The sequence below is a fragment of the Pleurodeles waltl genome, chromosome 6, assembly GCF_031143425.1.
Source record: "Pleurodeles waltl isolate 20211129_DDA chromosome 6, aPleWal1.hap1.20221129, whole genome shotgun sequence".
NCBI classification, from domain to species: Eukaryota; Metazoa; Chordata; class Amphibia; order Caudata; family Salamandridae; genus Pleurodeles; species Pleurodeles waltl.
In genome coordinates, this window is record NC_090445.1 from 151,199,303 (window position 1) to 151,213,459 (window position 14,157).

The 14,157-nt window shown below is 47.0% G+C and overlaps 1 protein-coding gene across 1 annotated transcript in view; it reads left to right on the forward strand.

Moving 5' to 3' along the window:
• Positions 1-14,157, forward strand: part of ODAD4 (outer dynein arm docking complex subunit 4) — a 75,446-nt gene that overhangs the window by 46,150 nt on the left and 15,139 nt on the right. The window contains exon 11 of the mRNA XM_069237664.1: positions 7,626-7,719. Coding sequence (XP_069093765.1) covers positions 7,626-7,719 — 94 coding nt within the window. The remainder of the gene's footprint in view (positions 1-7,625; positions 7,720-14,157) is intronic.

Sequence of the window (14,157 nt, forward strand, 5' to 3'; positions counted from 1 at the left end):
CTCCTTTACCAGCGTACTGTAAGATGTGAAGAATAAACCGTCATCAAGAGTAACTGTTCTTTAGAATATCAAGCTTGCGCTGAACTAAAGTAAAATGGCCGATAGTCTCTTCACAAGCCATTAATTATATAGCCTTCCTTTACAAAAATGGCAGCCTTGCAGTGACGCCGTTACCCTCCAAAAAATCATGATGACATCACTACCTGAGTATGGAAGCCTTCTCTAGGCAATCTAAAGAAGCGAATAACTTGGCTGAAATAGAACAGTGCCTGTGGCCACCTCAGTGCGAGAGCAAAGGACACAATGCCTTGCGCTGAGTCAATTAACTCCGCGAACTCCATGATCATCAAAAGACGGTGAGATGCGCTGAATCAATACTAACATTAAAAAAAAAACATATGTGTAGGAAAGTGCCCCTTTTGGCATGGTTACCCCAAACAACACACTTTTGCCTGATATTGATGCTGACTTTACTGAGAGTGTGCTGGGATCCTACTAACCAGCTGCACTGTACTATTGTTCCCACCGTTGGCACACCCCTAGCACACAGCTAAGTCCCTTCTAAAAGGTACCAGTGATACCAAGGGTCCTGTGACCAGGTAGGGTCCCTAAGGGCTGCAGTATGTATTGTGCCACCCTAAGGGACCCCTCACCAAGCACATGCACACTGCAATTGCAGATGTTGTGTGCTGGTGGGGAGAAAGAGGTAAAGTTAACAAGGCATCCCTCTCAGGGTGCCATGCCCACCAACCACTGCCTGTGGCATAGGTAAGTCACCCCTCTATCAGGCCTTACAGCCTTAAGGCAGGGTGCACTATACCACAGGTGAGGGCATAGATGCATGAGCAATATGCCCCTACAGTATCTAAGTCCATTTTTAGACTTTTTAGGTGCAGTGCGGCCATATTAAGTACATGGGCTGGGAGTTTGTCATTACGAACTCCACAGCTCTATGATGGCTTCAATGAAGGCTAGGAAGTTTGGTATCAAACATCTCAGCACAATAAACCCACACTAATGCCAGTGTTGAATTTATTGTACAATGCACCAAGAGGGCATCTTAGAGATGCCCCCTGTATTTTAACCAGCCCTTTAGTGTAATGCTGCCTGGTCTGTGGCAGCCTGCCACTAAAGACAAGTTTCTGATCCCATGGGGTGAGAGCCTTTGTGCTCTCTGGAGTCAGAAACAAAGCCTACTCTGGGTGGAGGTGTGTCACACCTCCCTCCTGTAGGAACTGCAGCACGTGGCGGTGAGCCTCAAAGGTTCAGGTCTCCTGTTACAGTGCCCCAAGACACTCTAGTGGAGATGCCCCCCTTCCCCAGATGAAGCCCCACTTTTGGCAACAAGTCAGGAAGGAAAATTAGGAAAAACAAGGAGGAGTGACCACTTCAGCTGGGACCAGCTCCTAAGGTGTCCAGAGCCGAAGTGACCCACTCCCTGCAGAATCCATCTTGGTTTGGAGGACAGGGGCCAATAGGGTCACTCAGATCTCATCCGTTTCTCTCAGTTACATTAGTCTCACGTATGCAAGGACAATCAAAGGCAGAGTAAAGTTCAATAAGGTTTTAATTAAGTAACTGCATCTTAGATAATAAAGCATGTATTGCAATAACTAGGACGATGAAGCACAATAAGATTAAAATTGTGACAAGGAGAGTAAAACACAAGAATAACACTACCATATTGTCACTAAGGTTTGTAGGGATAGTTCCTACCTAAGCTATGTTAGAGCACAGCATGTTAAGCTCTAATTCTACCCTTCAGGTTCCCCCTGGGAAGACATCATCCCTCATACCTGAGCAAGAGACCTGTAGTCTACATAAGCAGCTGTAGCGAAGCGATCAGCAATCAGCATACAGTCGTGGTCATCTGGCTGGAATCTCCCTCTAACGTACATGGGTCAAAGTAGTGTTTTTATAATAAAACAACTGATGTTCCAAGAAAGGATTCCCACGTAAGAGTGTGTATGTTTCTGTGAACATTGGAGATAAAGCGTACCACCTTTGCCAGCAACCTATCTTAGTGCAGACTTGAGAAAAGCACAGAGTGAAAGAAATGTCTTGTTTAAGAACGCAGTGCAGACCTAGGCGTAGAACAGCTAGAGAGAGAACATAAAACAAGACCGCAAATGTGGCTATTGTTAAAATAATATAACAAAGCTAAAATAAAACATATCTAGGTTAAAGTGCACAGCAGCAGGCCTAGTTTGCTAAAATAACATTTATAAAACTATAGCTAAAAATGGCTACACAACAGTTCGAGAGGCAGCTGAGATCTTAAGATTGCAGCTGTCTTAAAGCCAAGCAGAAGAATAACATTCTTATGGCAATTTTGCAGCCTGGGTCAGCCACATCTGAGCCCTCCCTACTATTTAACAACATCTTCACTGCTAACTTAGGCCCTCATTACAACCCTGGCGGTCGGCGGAGAAGCGGCGGTCTTACCGCCAACAGGCTGGCGGTAAAAATTATGGAAGTATGACCATGGCGGTTACCGCCATGGTCATCCGCCACTTCTCCGATCCGACCGCCAGGGCGGAGATGATCGCTGGGCTGGAGACCTGAGTCTCCAGCCCAGCGGTCGTCACAATACCACCGGCGGTATCATGACCCGGCTGACCGCCATGGATTTCATGGGGTTTGGAACCGCCATGAAATCCATGGCGGTGAGCACTACCAGTGCCAGGGAATTCCTTCCCTGGCACTGATAGGGGTCTCCCCCGCCCCCACCCCCACCCAGAGTCCTTCCCCTACACCCCCCCACCACCCCTGCCACCCCCAAAGTTGGCAGGACCCCTCTCCCCACCCCTACCCCCAACATTACATAACACATTCACACCCGACACGCACGCAGGCACCACCAACACACATACCCGCACACACACCAACATACATGCCAACAGCCACACACACAGTCATACGCACACACACACATTCAGACATACACGCACACATCCATACAGACATACATACAGACAGACACGCACTCCTTTCCAAACACACAACACCCCCGCATGCATACACGCACTCACACACCCCCTCTACATACACACACGCACACCCCCATGCACGCACACAACACACAACACCCCCCCAACCCCCTCCCCTAACGGACGATCAACTTTCCTGGTCCGTTGATCCTCCGGGAGGGGATGGGATCCATGGGGGCTGCTCCGCCGCCACCACACTGTCAACAGAACACCGCCGCGCCGAATCACAGAACGTGATTCGGTGGGCGGTGTTCTGTTGACGTGGCGGTGGAGGTGGAGCAACCTCCACTTCCCCGCCGCCCGCCAGTATGGCTGCTGCCGGCTCTCCGTCCGTAAAAGGACGGAGGGCTGCCAGCAGTCATAATACGCCGAGCGGAAAACCGCCGCCACTGGCGGTCTTCAGCACGGCGGTCCCTCGGCGGTCTTGTCAAAAGACCGCCGAGGTCGAAATGACCCCCTTAATGAGCTCATGGTCACAGCCCTGTTCTTGCCCAGCGTTAAATAGACAGGTGGCCAGTCATCACGGACTGGCACCAGGTGACCCTGATTTTCTCTCTATACACCCTGCCTAAGCCCAAATCAGTTCCCACAACTCCTCCAGATAGAACTAATGTTCTCCATGGCTAGCCTGGTCTATTGGGTCTCTACATGCATTCCCTCTGGGACATGGCCAGTAAGGTCTTGCCAGCGATCCCAAAGACCTTAGGGCCTCTCTAACTCAAATAATTCATGATGGTCATGCTGCAGCCAAATATGTCATCTTTGCTGGCCCCTGAACACCATTGTTGTGCTCCTCTACCACGCGTGGTTGCTTTGCAGAGAATTTTCTGGAGATGTACAGGCCTCTCTTATTGATATACCCTTCAATGGCTCACATAGTTTTGTTGAAAAAGTTCATTCTGAACTAGCACTTTTTAAGAACAGTAGAGCCAAGGTGCACTCTCTGGTTCACTTGACTGCTGACCAGGAGTTTCCACCTCACTTTAGAAAATGCAGAGGCTACTCCAGGGGGCTGGCGCATAGATTGTGATAGTTACCTCCAACTGCTGCAGCGGTCACCCCAGTCGTTTTGAGGCTCGGATGATCATTCCATTTTTCTTCCCTTGCTGCAACAGCCACAAAGCAGCTTTAGTTTCCCCTTAGCAGTTTACACCCATCTGTGGGCAGGTTTAGTATTTCCTCCCAGGGTGATGATCCATCACATTCAACAGATGGGTCAGGTAAATGTTCATCATTGCTATGGCCTACCCTTGCTTTTTGCTGTACTAAATTTTCACCCCACATCTGACCAACTTTTAAAGGAGCACTTCTCCTTTCTGTTACCGGAGGTTCGAGTGTTGCTTTCCAAAGCTGCTATCAAGAAGATTCCAGACTTTGGAAGAAAGTTATTACTCTTACTATTTTCTTGTGCCGATGAAGGATGGAGAGTCTGGCCTATAGTGGACCTGAAACCTCTGAATGTCTTTCTGCGGCAGGACAAATTCCAGTAGCTGCTACCACTACATTGGCAAGCAGAGTCTCTGTCCTTGACATCTGCTAGGCGGTAACATGGGATCAGTGCATACTTTCACAAAGCACTACTGGTTTGACAGTCAGGTGGTGTGAGAATGAAATTTCTTTTGCTCAGTCCTGCAAGATGTTTTTTGGCTGGAGCGCTCTCCACAGACCCTGCACCTGAGTGGGTACTGCTTTTTTAAAATCTATTTTAAGGTGAAGAATCTGCAGTTATAAGTATCCATCAGAAAAACAAGTTACTTACTTTCACTCTGTTTAACCGGTGATTCCTCATCGCCCTTCCCACCGCACTGTTCTCTGAAGTGGCTTCTTTTAGCATTTAAAAAATCCCAGGTCAGGAACCTGCACTCTGGTGCTACCAATTGTTCTCACTCCATCTCTGAGGGTGCAGAAATCGGTAACCAAGAAACTGGCATGGCGCGCGGGGTGACGCTTATATGTCGCTCCACTCCAAATTTCCTGGGTGGTAAGGAGCCAGAGTTAAGCTAGCTGGGGCCACCTAGTGGTGCAGTACTAGAAAAGAATTCCAGATACATTCTGGCATCTGGGTAGTAATCTAAGGTGAAGAAACTGCAGCTAGAGTATCCACCATAAAGCGCACTACCAAAGGTAAGTAACTTGTTCCTTATTTTCTCTACCTAAAAATAGGAATCTCTGAGAACTGCTATCTGTAAGTCATGTGACAGTGGACTCACAGATATAGAAAATGAACTTGCTTTAGGCAAGTTTTTCCTGGTCTAGATCCTGATGCCATGTTGAGTGAAATGACAATAACAGATTAATACACTGAGGCTGACATTGTCTACAAAAGCTGCTGAAGGAGTATTATTGTCTTCTTTTAAGGAGGAGCCATGTTCTTTGCTAAAAGATTCTAATGAACACCACGGTGCTCTCTCCTCAAATTAAAAAGATTAAATGAAGATATGTTTCTAAGTTACTTCTGAGTTGCATTCTTTAGTAATATAGAACATTATCTGGCTAAGCTGTACTGGGTCTCGGTACCTGCGGTAGAGATGGTATTGGACGAAGCATCATCTAGGGGTGCAAGCTCACCCTAAGCTAGCAGCTAAATTGAAACCCGTTTTTTGGTGCTTTGTCCAGTCATGAGGTGACTTGACAAGAGTGGTGGCAAACGTAGTTATAAATGTATGCATTGATTTGACCATTTGCCTAAGGGGTAATATTTTTCAGACCTCATTGGCTATTCATTGGTTAGTGTGGCCCGTGAGGTGTCAAGAGAAAAGAGATAGAGAAACATTGGTCTTCTTGTTACACTTTTCTTCTAAAAAAAAAAAAGATAGAAAATTTGTGAAAAAGTCAAATGATAGACACAATTATCCCTTTTCATGGAGAGGCATAGGTTAGGCACAAAGTGGAAACTTTTGGAGACCTTGCCTGTAAGAGGGTCAGTGTCACACAACTTTTATTGGTCCTTTTGGCCCACTTCTGGAGCTTACCATCCAGAGAATATTTTAGGCGAGCTAACAAGCACTCTATTTTACACACTGTAGCCCTGCAAGAGATCTGATGTTTTTATGGTCTGACTTGACAGTACAGTTGTGGCTAGACAATTATGCAAACATTACTAGAGAGGAGCCTTGGCTCAGCCCACATGTTGGGAGTCAGGTGTAGATGTTTCAATTGGGCAGAGGTTGCATGCTTCCACAAAAAAGTGCTTGTCATCCACACAGCTCTGAGCATCGATTTTGTTTATCAAGCTGCCTGAGCTTGACCTTTCAGGGGCACACACAACGCTGTAATGCTAACAAAGGGGGTCAGTCATTCCGACCATGGCGGTCCATGACCGCCAGGGCCGGGGACCACGGAAGCACCGCCAACAGGCTGGCGGTGCTTCCAGGGCCATTCTGACCGCGGCGGTAAAGCCGTGGTCAGAAAAGGGGAACCAGCGGTTTCCCGCCGGTTTTCCCCTGGCCCAGGGAATCCTCCATGGCGGCGCTGCTTGCAGCGCCGCCATGGGGATTCCGACCCTCTTCCCGCCAGCCTGTTTCTGGCGGTTTACACCACCAGAACCAGGATGGCGGGAACAGGTGTCGTGGGGCCCCTGGGGGCCCCTGCACTGCCCATGCCACTGGCATGGGCAGTGCAGGGGCCCCTAACAGGGCTCCATGAAGATTTTCACTGTCTGCTTTGCAGACAGTGAAAATCGCGACGGGTGCTACTGCACCCGTCGCACCCCTGCAACACCGCCGGCTCCATTCGGAGCCGGCTTCTATGTTGCAGGGGCTTTCCCGCTGGGCCGGCGGGCGGCCTTTTGGCGGTCGCCCGCCGGCCCAGCGGGAAAGCCAGAATGGCATCCGCGGTGAGCGGCCATTTGGCGGTGACCGCCGCCCGCCGCGGTCAGAATGACAGCCAAAGTGTCTTAGATAACTAGATGATTTATGTTGTTTTTCTCTGGCAGCTGCCCAGATGAGAGGAGGGCAGTCACTGATCTACATGGACTTTTAGGTCTGGCTTACTAGTACACCTGCCAACTGACCTTTTAGCCTACACTCATATTATCCTACAGTTCTTTTCTTCCACACAAATACATATTCTTCCCCCATGCTGTTTCCTTGTAATGCTTCACATTATCGTGTAAACTTTTGGCATTGCCAGTGCTTGTTTCGCATGCCAGGGAGAAAGGAGTCGGGCTCCTCGAAGCCTGTCAGATTGCAACAAAACAAATTCTCCTCTCTTCTCAAAGCCCTCTTGCCAACTTCCATCATTCAAAGTTCTCCATAACATCAGGTAGTTGTGAGCTAGTGTTTAGGACACATTTGTGGGCACATTCATGATTGGGGCAAGCAGCAGACATTGGTGAGGAAGCTGGATTTGTAATAAATAAATTGGAGGTTACTAATTCAGCAGCTGTGTGCAGGACAGTATGTAGACGTCCAGTTGTACATTGGTAGCTAAGGGGTTAGGAAGCTATACTAGGGAAGGTGAAAGGCGACTCAGGCTTGTATAAGTTTGGCTAATAATTGAGGTCTTGGTTAAAAAGGTGGGCATTTCTTAAAAATATCCCATCCTATAGCACCCTCAAGAATTCAAAACCTCTGAGACATTGTGTATTTTGCAGCTTCCTTCATGTAACTATATCTCACTCTGTCTGTGTTTCAGGCCCTGAAGGAAGCTAACAAAGGTATTGTTGAACAACTGAAAGCACAACAGCAACCTGAGGCACAGGAAGCTGAGAAACCCGACCTCGTAGAAGGTAAATAGTTAAACAACTTGTGTTGAATTTGTGAGAAGTCATATATTTTACAGGGCAGTAACGTGCATGGTGACTAAGCAGGACTCTGCCTATTCGGTTGACATTCATAGTTTTGCTAACATTTGGCAAGATACTTCAGCGTTTAGAGTTGAAAAAAGGGAAGTCGGTGGGGTTGGGATCACATGTATTGCTATGAATAATGGGCACGGGTGATGTTGGCAATGTTCACACAGTAAAACAAACTAGGAACAAACAAGGGCACAAACAGCTTTGGGAACTGTTGAGTGAGAGATTTACCGCATCAGACTAATATTGCACCGCAACATACACTAAATCTTGAGGGTAGTGAACGAGACCAGCGTTTTACATGAAAACAGAATACGAAGAAAGTATGAGCCTCAGTTTGCCACACCTGCGGCATTCCTTGACAATAGCAAAACAACTTTTACAGCCGCCTGCTTGTTGACACCCCCTCCTCCCCGGCTCCTCTTTTTACCTTTTATTTTTACAGACGGTATTCATTTTACCGTCTGAATCAATTCAGCGGCATATACGATTTCAGATCATCCATTAGTCTCTTGCACAAGTCTCTTGTCCTCAACAACTTTTGTAGTTTCTGTGGCTTCTTGCAACGTGGGATTCCTGGCAGCCCATAAACTCGCCTGTATGTTCTGGTGTGGCACTGCACAATGAGTTCATCTTTGATCAGCGCCTCTGCCAATGTGTCACATTGTCACATTGGCACTTGATTGCTAATCCCTGTAGTGTGGCTACAAATTCATTGACAGTCTCCTTGGGTCCTGGGGTTCAGTATAACATTAGTGCTGAGTCACGGCCAAGTTGATTGATTCTTCAGATCTGTTTACTAACCTTATATTTGCTTCCACATAGACATCCGTAATGTCATGTACTTTCTGATTTTTGGCGACAGCTAGAAACTTGAAAACATATTGTCCTTCTTTCTCAAGGGGAATAACAAAATAACTTGCTTTCTATCAGCATCTAAAGCGTGACTTCCAGAGCCACCAAATACTTTTGAAGAGATCAATCCAACCTTCCAACACCGGGGTGTGGGGAGGAGGGGTGAGGGGTCAGTCTTGATTTCGCAAGACAGTGAGGTGTCTGTACTGTGTACACTGGAAATTCATGGTGGAATAGGATTTCCACATTTCTTGCCTTTGATGTATGCTTTGTTATCTTGCACACTGCAGCCGAAAAGAAACACTTGGCCACCTACAATGTAAAAATACTACAAGTCTAATTAAAAAAGCATATTCACAGGAGTGGCGTAAGAAACCTCCTTTAGTGGCCAAATATTTTAAAACATGAAAGGAAGTTAGGACAACTCTTTAAAATATAAGCCGCATTAGACAGTGCTGCGAACATGAACTCCGACCACCAGGGGGCAGGCTCAGCCAAGATTACAGAGCGCTATGCTATGAAGTAGAGAGCAAACCGACCAACTTTTGAAGAGCCGTTCAGTATGCTGCCTTCCAGTCTTAAGAATTTGTAGGAATCCATCCTTTTGTTTGTGTAAGCAGTACGCACTGCGGATTGCTGGGCCTGCTGTGGTGTCGCGGGGCTTCTGGCGGAATCTACGGGCGGCCTGGTTGCACGGGCACGGCCGTCTAGGAGGAGCGGAGCTCAGCCTCCGAGAGCCTTTGGGGCTTCCTGCCCTCGGGCTCTTTGACAGATGCTGAAAATAATGTTTTGCAGACCAACAACCACTCATCCATGTTGATTGGGGCTATAGTGATGGGCGCATCACCAGAGGAAGGGTTTCTATGTTTGGGGCGTAAATGCAGCCACGGGTCCTTTAAACATTAACTCGCCTGCAGGGTGCGAGCATGCTGGATGGGGTCTTTTATGTCACACTCCTCATCTGAGTTGGCAAGGGACTAATAGGCTGTGATCTTCGCCACACTGAAGTGTCTCGAGGCCAGCCAGTGCCGACTGACTCGCCGTGGAACTGCCACCCCAGCGTCCTAGAGTGAAGCAGGTGGAAAATGGAAAACTTTCCATCTGTAACACCTAAAATTACAACACAGTGCATAGATGAAAAAGGCCTGCGGCCTCGTGTTTTTCGTTTTTACACTTTAGAGTCGCAGCCGGGTGGTGTCCTGGCTGTGGGTGCGCTGAGAGCTACCATAGATCCTGCCTTGTCTGCAAGATAAGCAGGCGTGCAGGTAGTGATCGCTTTGTAAATAATGCAGCTGGTTTTCAAGATGGTGCAGGCCGGTAAGGGGAGCCAATAGAGATGGAGGCGATGCAATCATATTTCTTCAGACCCTGGAAGAGACATGGCGTGGCATTTAGGATGCCCCCAAAGTGTGCCCTCGTTTCCACCATCCAGATGCAAAAGTGTGAGTTGAACATCCGTTCTGAAGTCACTTTCTGGGACAACCGGTTTCACTATCTTTAGAAGAGAGAGCTGGTACCTGGCCTGCTTTGTTTTTTCATGTTTTTTTTTGGCCTGTGTGTTCCTTGAGGTTGATGTTGTCCAGGGTGAATTCAAGTGACTTGGCAACCAGTGAAAGTTTGGGTTTAAAACTGTCAAATATTAATCTAAAAGGATGACACCATCTATAAACTATGTCATGTGTCCGTGATGGAATAGGAGGCTTTCCTCTTTTTTTAATAGTCACAGCTTGTAATTCTTGAAAGAATAAGAGGGAATGTCAGTCAAATTTGGAAATCTTCCTGTCTCTGTACTTGTTTCTTTTGGCTGGAAATTGTGAACTTCAGACAGTATTACAGAGGTAATTTTATTTTTCTTTTTTTTTTTCAGGCTTGATTAGGTCCTATGCGTTCTGTCAAATGTTATGGCTTCAGCTTTATCTGGTACAGATAATAACTTTATTCACTTTATATAGCTTTCAGTGTTTTCCCATTCTGCTCCTCTGGGCACCTCTATATTTCGCACATTATTCTATCTGGAAAAGATTTTCCAAATCCTTGAACTTTACAGGTAGAACCAAATTTTGCTAATGTAGATCGACCACCTCACTGTTTAGAGTTTTTAGCTACTCTGTTTTCCATCTCCTGATTATTCAAGGGAGAACATGCTCTTACCTGGTGCATTTACGACCTTTTTACTACCTAGAGTTCATGTTGCAGTTGCCTTGCAATGCTGAGTAATCATTTCTAAAGCTTTATAATTATTCTTCAAGAAATTCCTTTATTGTCAGGACCACTGGAATTATGCAATTGGGCACGCGCAGTGATTTTTGCATAATTATAGATTTGCTGCATTTGCCACACAATCCATCATCTGCCGCATAATCTACAGATTTTAACAAAAAAAACATTTGCTTCTAGCTCAAACTGTTCAAGAGTTACTAAAAGTTCAATGGCATGTGTTGTTGCACAGTGGAAGGCCCTTTGCAAAGCTGGACTGCTCTCCTTTCTGTTTTTATTGCTGTATTTGTGTGCTAAACTGGTACTAATGAGGTGCAACCAATGCCCATATAGTGTTCCAAAGTTTTTTTTAAAAATGAGAAAATAATGAAGTAAGATTATTACAAAATGTGCCACATTATGCTGCTTAATTTGCCTTTTTATGGTGTATAATTTACCCAAACATGCCGCATAATTTGCTCTCTCTAGCCACATAATTCCAATGGCCCTGCTTATAGTTGACTTTTGGGTTAGCTCTCCTGCCCAGTGAAGTGGTCTGCACCTCTGGGGAGCCTTCTTTCCTCCTTTTCCAATGCGCTGAAATATCTGTGATGGGTCCTAATCAACATTTGACTTTAATGGACTGCCCTTTTTTCTTGTTGAAACTCTTGACGAGTTTCAGTCTCATTTAATTGAAGAGTGGTATGTGCAGTTTGGAGTCACTCTGTGGTAAGTCGTGCTTGGCAGGTGGCCTGCACTGGGTAGTGTGAGTCAGTTCACCCTCAGTACAGTGATCAGTGTAGAGAGCTTCCTGTTAATTAGCATTTATATTCCTTCTTCTGTTTGTTTCATCAAATATTCCTTTTGTGTCTAAGCAAGGAACTTTGTGATTTGCCTCCTGTTCCCAGGGTTCTCCAAATAGTCAGGAGGATCGGTGTAGTCCTTTTTAGGGTCAAGCCTGCGAGTGCATGCACTAGCTACACTGTTGTTTACAGTAAAGAGCTTGGAGCCTGCCTGTCGCTTACCATTTGTTGGTTTGCTTGGCACTCTTCTTTACAGCCTCCTAATTCTTCAAGGCATGCCTGGCATCATTTCCGTTCCTTTGTGTGGAGCAGGGACCAAGCACTGATTGATTCAAATTAATTAGTGCCCGTCTGCTGTTCCCGACATGATTGAGGTACTATTTTGTTCTTTTTAACTTCTAGTGCCCTACAAACAGAAGGCTTGTGACTGACAAAAACGTGCCTAGCAGGACAAACAAAATTACAAAGTTTTATTTTTTTTAAAGCTAACTTTCTTTTATTTTGGTAAGTCGTTTTTTCTTTCCACTCATGTTTTCTTTTGTTTTTGCTTGTGGGCGCTCTTCTCAAAAGATGACAATAATCTTGTTCAAAATATTGCAAAGCAACATTGTTTTTTTTATTATGTGTAATTTCTAAAATGATACTTTAACACATAATCATGCTGTACACCCCAGTCCAATCCACCAAACTCCAATCTGTCCCACTCCAATCCTCCCCAGTTTACCCGACATCAGTCCATAGTTGACAAGTTTCTCAGGTCCATGCGTGATGGTCTTGCTTCAGTCCAGGTGTTTTCCTTTGAAATTCTGGGATTTGTAGCCCTGTTTTATAATGGGATAAGCACAACTACAAGTCCTAGAGTTCAAGAAAAAACCTGGAATGAGCAGTACATCATGCAAACCTCTCACCCCAGTCCACCAACTCCAATCTGCCCCTCTAAAATGCGCCCTACTTTACCCCACACCAATCCCTCCCTCCCCAATCCAATCCAACCCACCCCACTCCAATCCTCCCACCCCAACCAAGTCTAATCCGCCCCACTCCAATTGGCCCCACTCTAATAAAAAACAGACTGCACCACTCCAAAACAATCTGCCCAACTGCAGTCCACCCCACTCCCACCTGCCCCACTTCAATCCAAAAAAATCTGTTCCAATCGAATCTGCCACACTCCAATATGCCCCACTCCGATCCAACCCACCTCACCCTAAATCCTATCCACCACAATCCACCCCAACCTAATCCAATCCCCCACCACTATCCAATCCACCCAACCCAACCCAACCCACCACACTCAATCCAGTCCACCCCACAACACCCTAATCCACCCACTCAATACAGTCCACCCCACTAAATCCAGTCCACCTCACTTCAATCCGCTCCACCTCACCCCAATCCAATACACCCCAATGCAATCCACCCCACTCCAGCTCACCCCAATGCAGTCCACCCCAGTGCAGTTCAATTCACCCCACAGCAATCCAATCCACCTTACCTAAATGCAATCCACCCCAGTCCAATACTTCCCAGTCCAATCAACCCCAATTTAACCCACCCCAATCCAATCCACCACCTCAAGCCCACCCCAACTCAGTCCACCCCACTCCACTCCAATCCAGTCCACCCCACTTCAGTCAGTCCAGTTCAGTCCACAGCACACCAATCCAATCCATCCAGCTTACCCCACTCCACCCCACCCCACTCCAATCCAATCCACCCCAGCCGAATCCAATCCACCCCACCCCATCACAGTTCAGTCCACCCACCCCATTCCAATCCAGTCCATCCACCCCACTTCCATGCAATCCACCCCACCCCATCCACCCCTATCCAATGACCTGATCCCAATCCAATCCACCCCACTCCAATCCAATCCTTCCCAATGCAGCCCACCACACTCCAATCCAGTACACCCCACCACATTTCAATTCATCCATCCTAGCCCACTCTGATCCACCCCAGTCCAATCCATCTGAGTCCAAACCACCCCACCCAACTCCACCCCACCTCAGTCCAATCCACACCCTCCAACCCACTCCAACCCACTCCAATCCAATCCACCCAATCCATTCCAATTAACCCCATTCCAGTCAGCTCAGTTCAGGTCACCGCACTCAAATCCAATCCATCCAGCCTGCCCCACTCAAATCCAATCCACTCCAATCCACCCCAGCCCAATCCAATCCACCCCATCCCATCCCAGTTCTGTCCATCCACCACACTCCATCCATCCCACCTCCATGTAATCCAACCCACTCCAACCCACCCAATCCAGTCCACCCGACCCCAATCCAGTCCAATCCAATCCACCCCACTCTGATCCAATCCAATCCATCCCACTGCAGCCCACCACACCCCAATCCAATACACTCCACCTCATTTAAATTCCCCTCCAGTTCAATCGCCTCACTCCACTCCACTCCAATCCATCCCACTCACTTCAATCTACCACACTCTACTCCAGTCCACCCACTCTATCCCAATCCACCCCACCCCATCCCAGTTCAGTCCTCCGCTC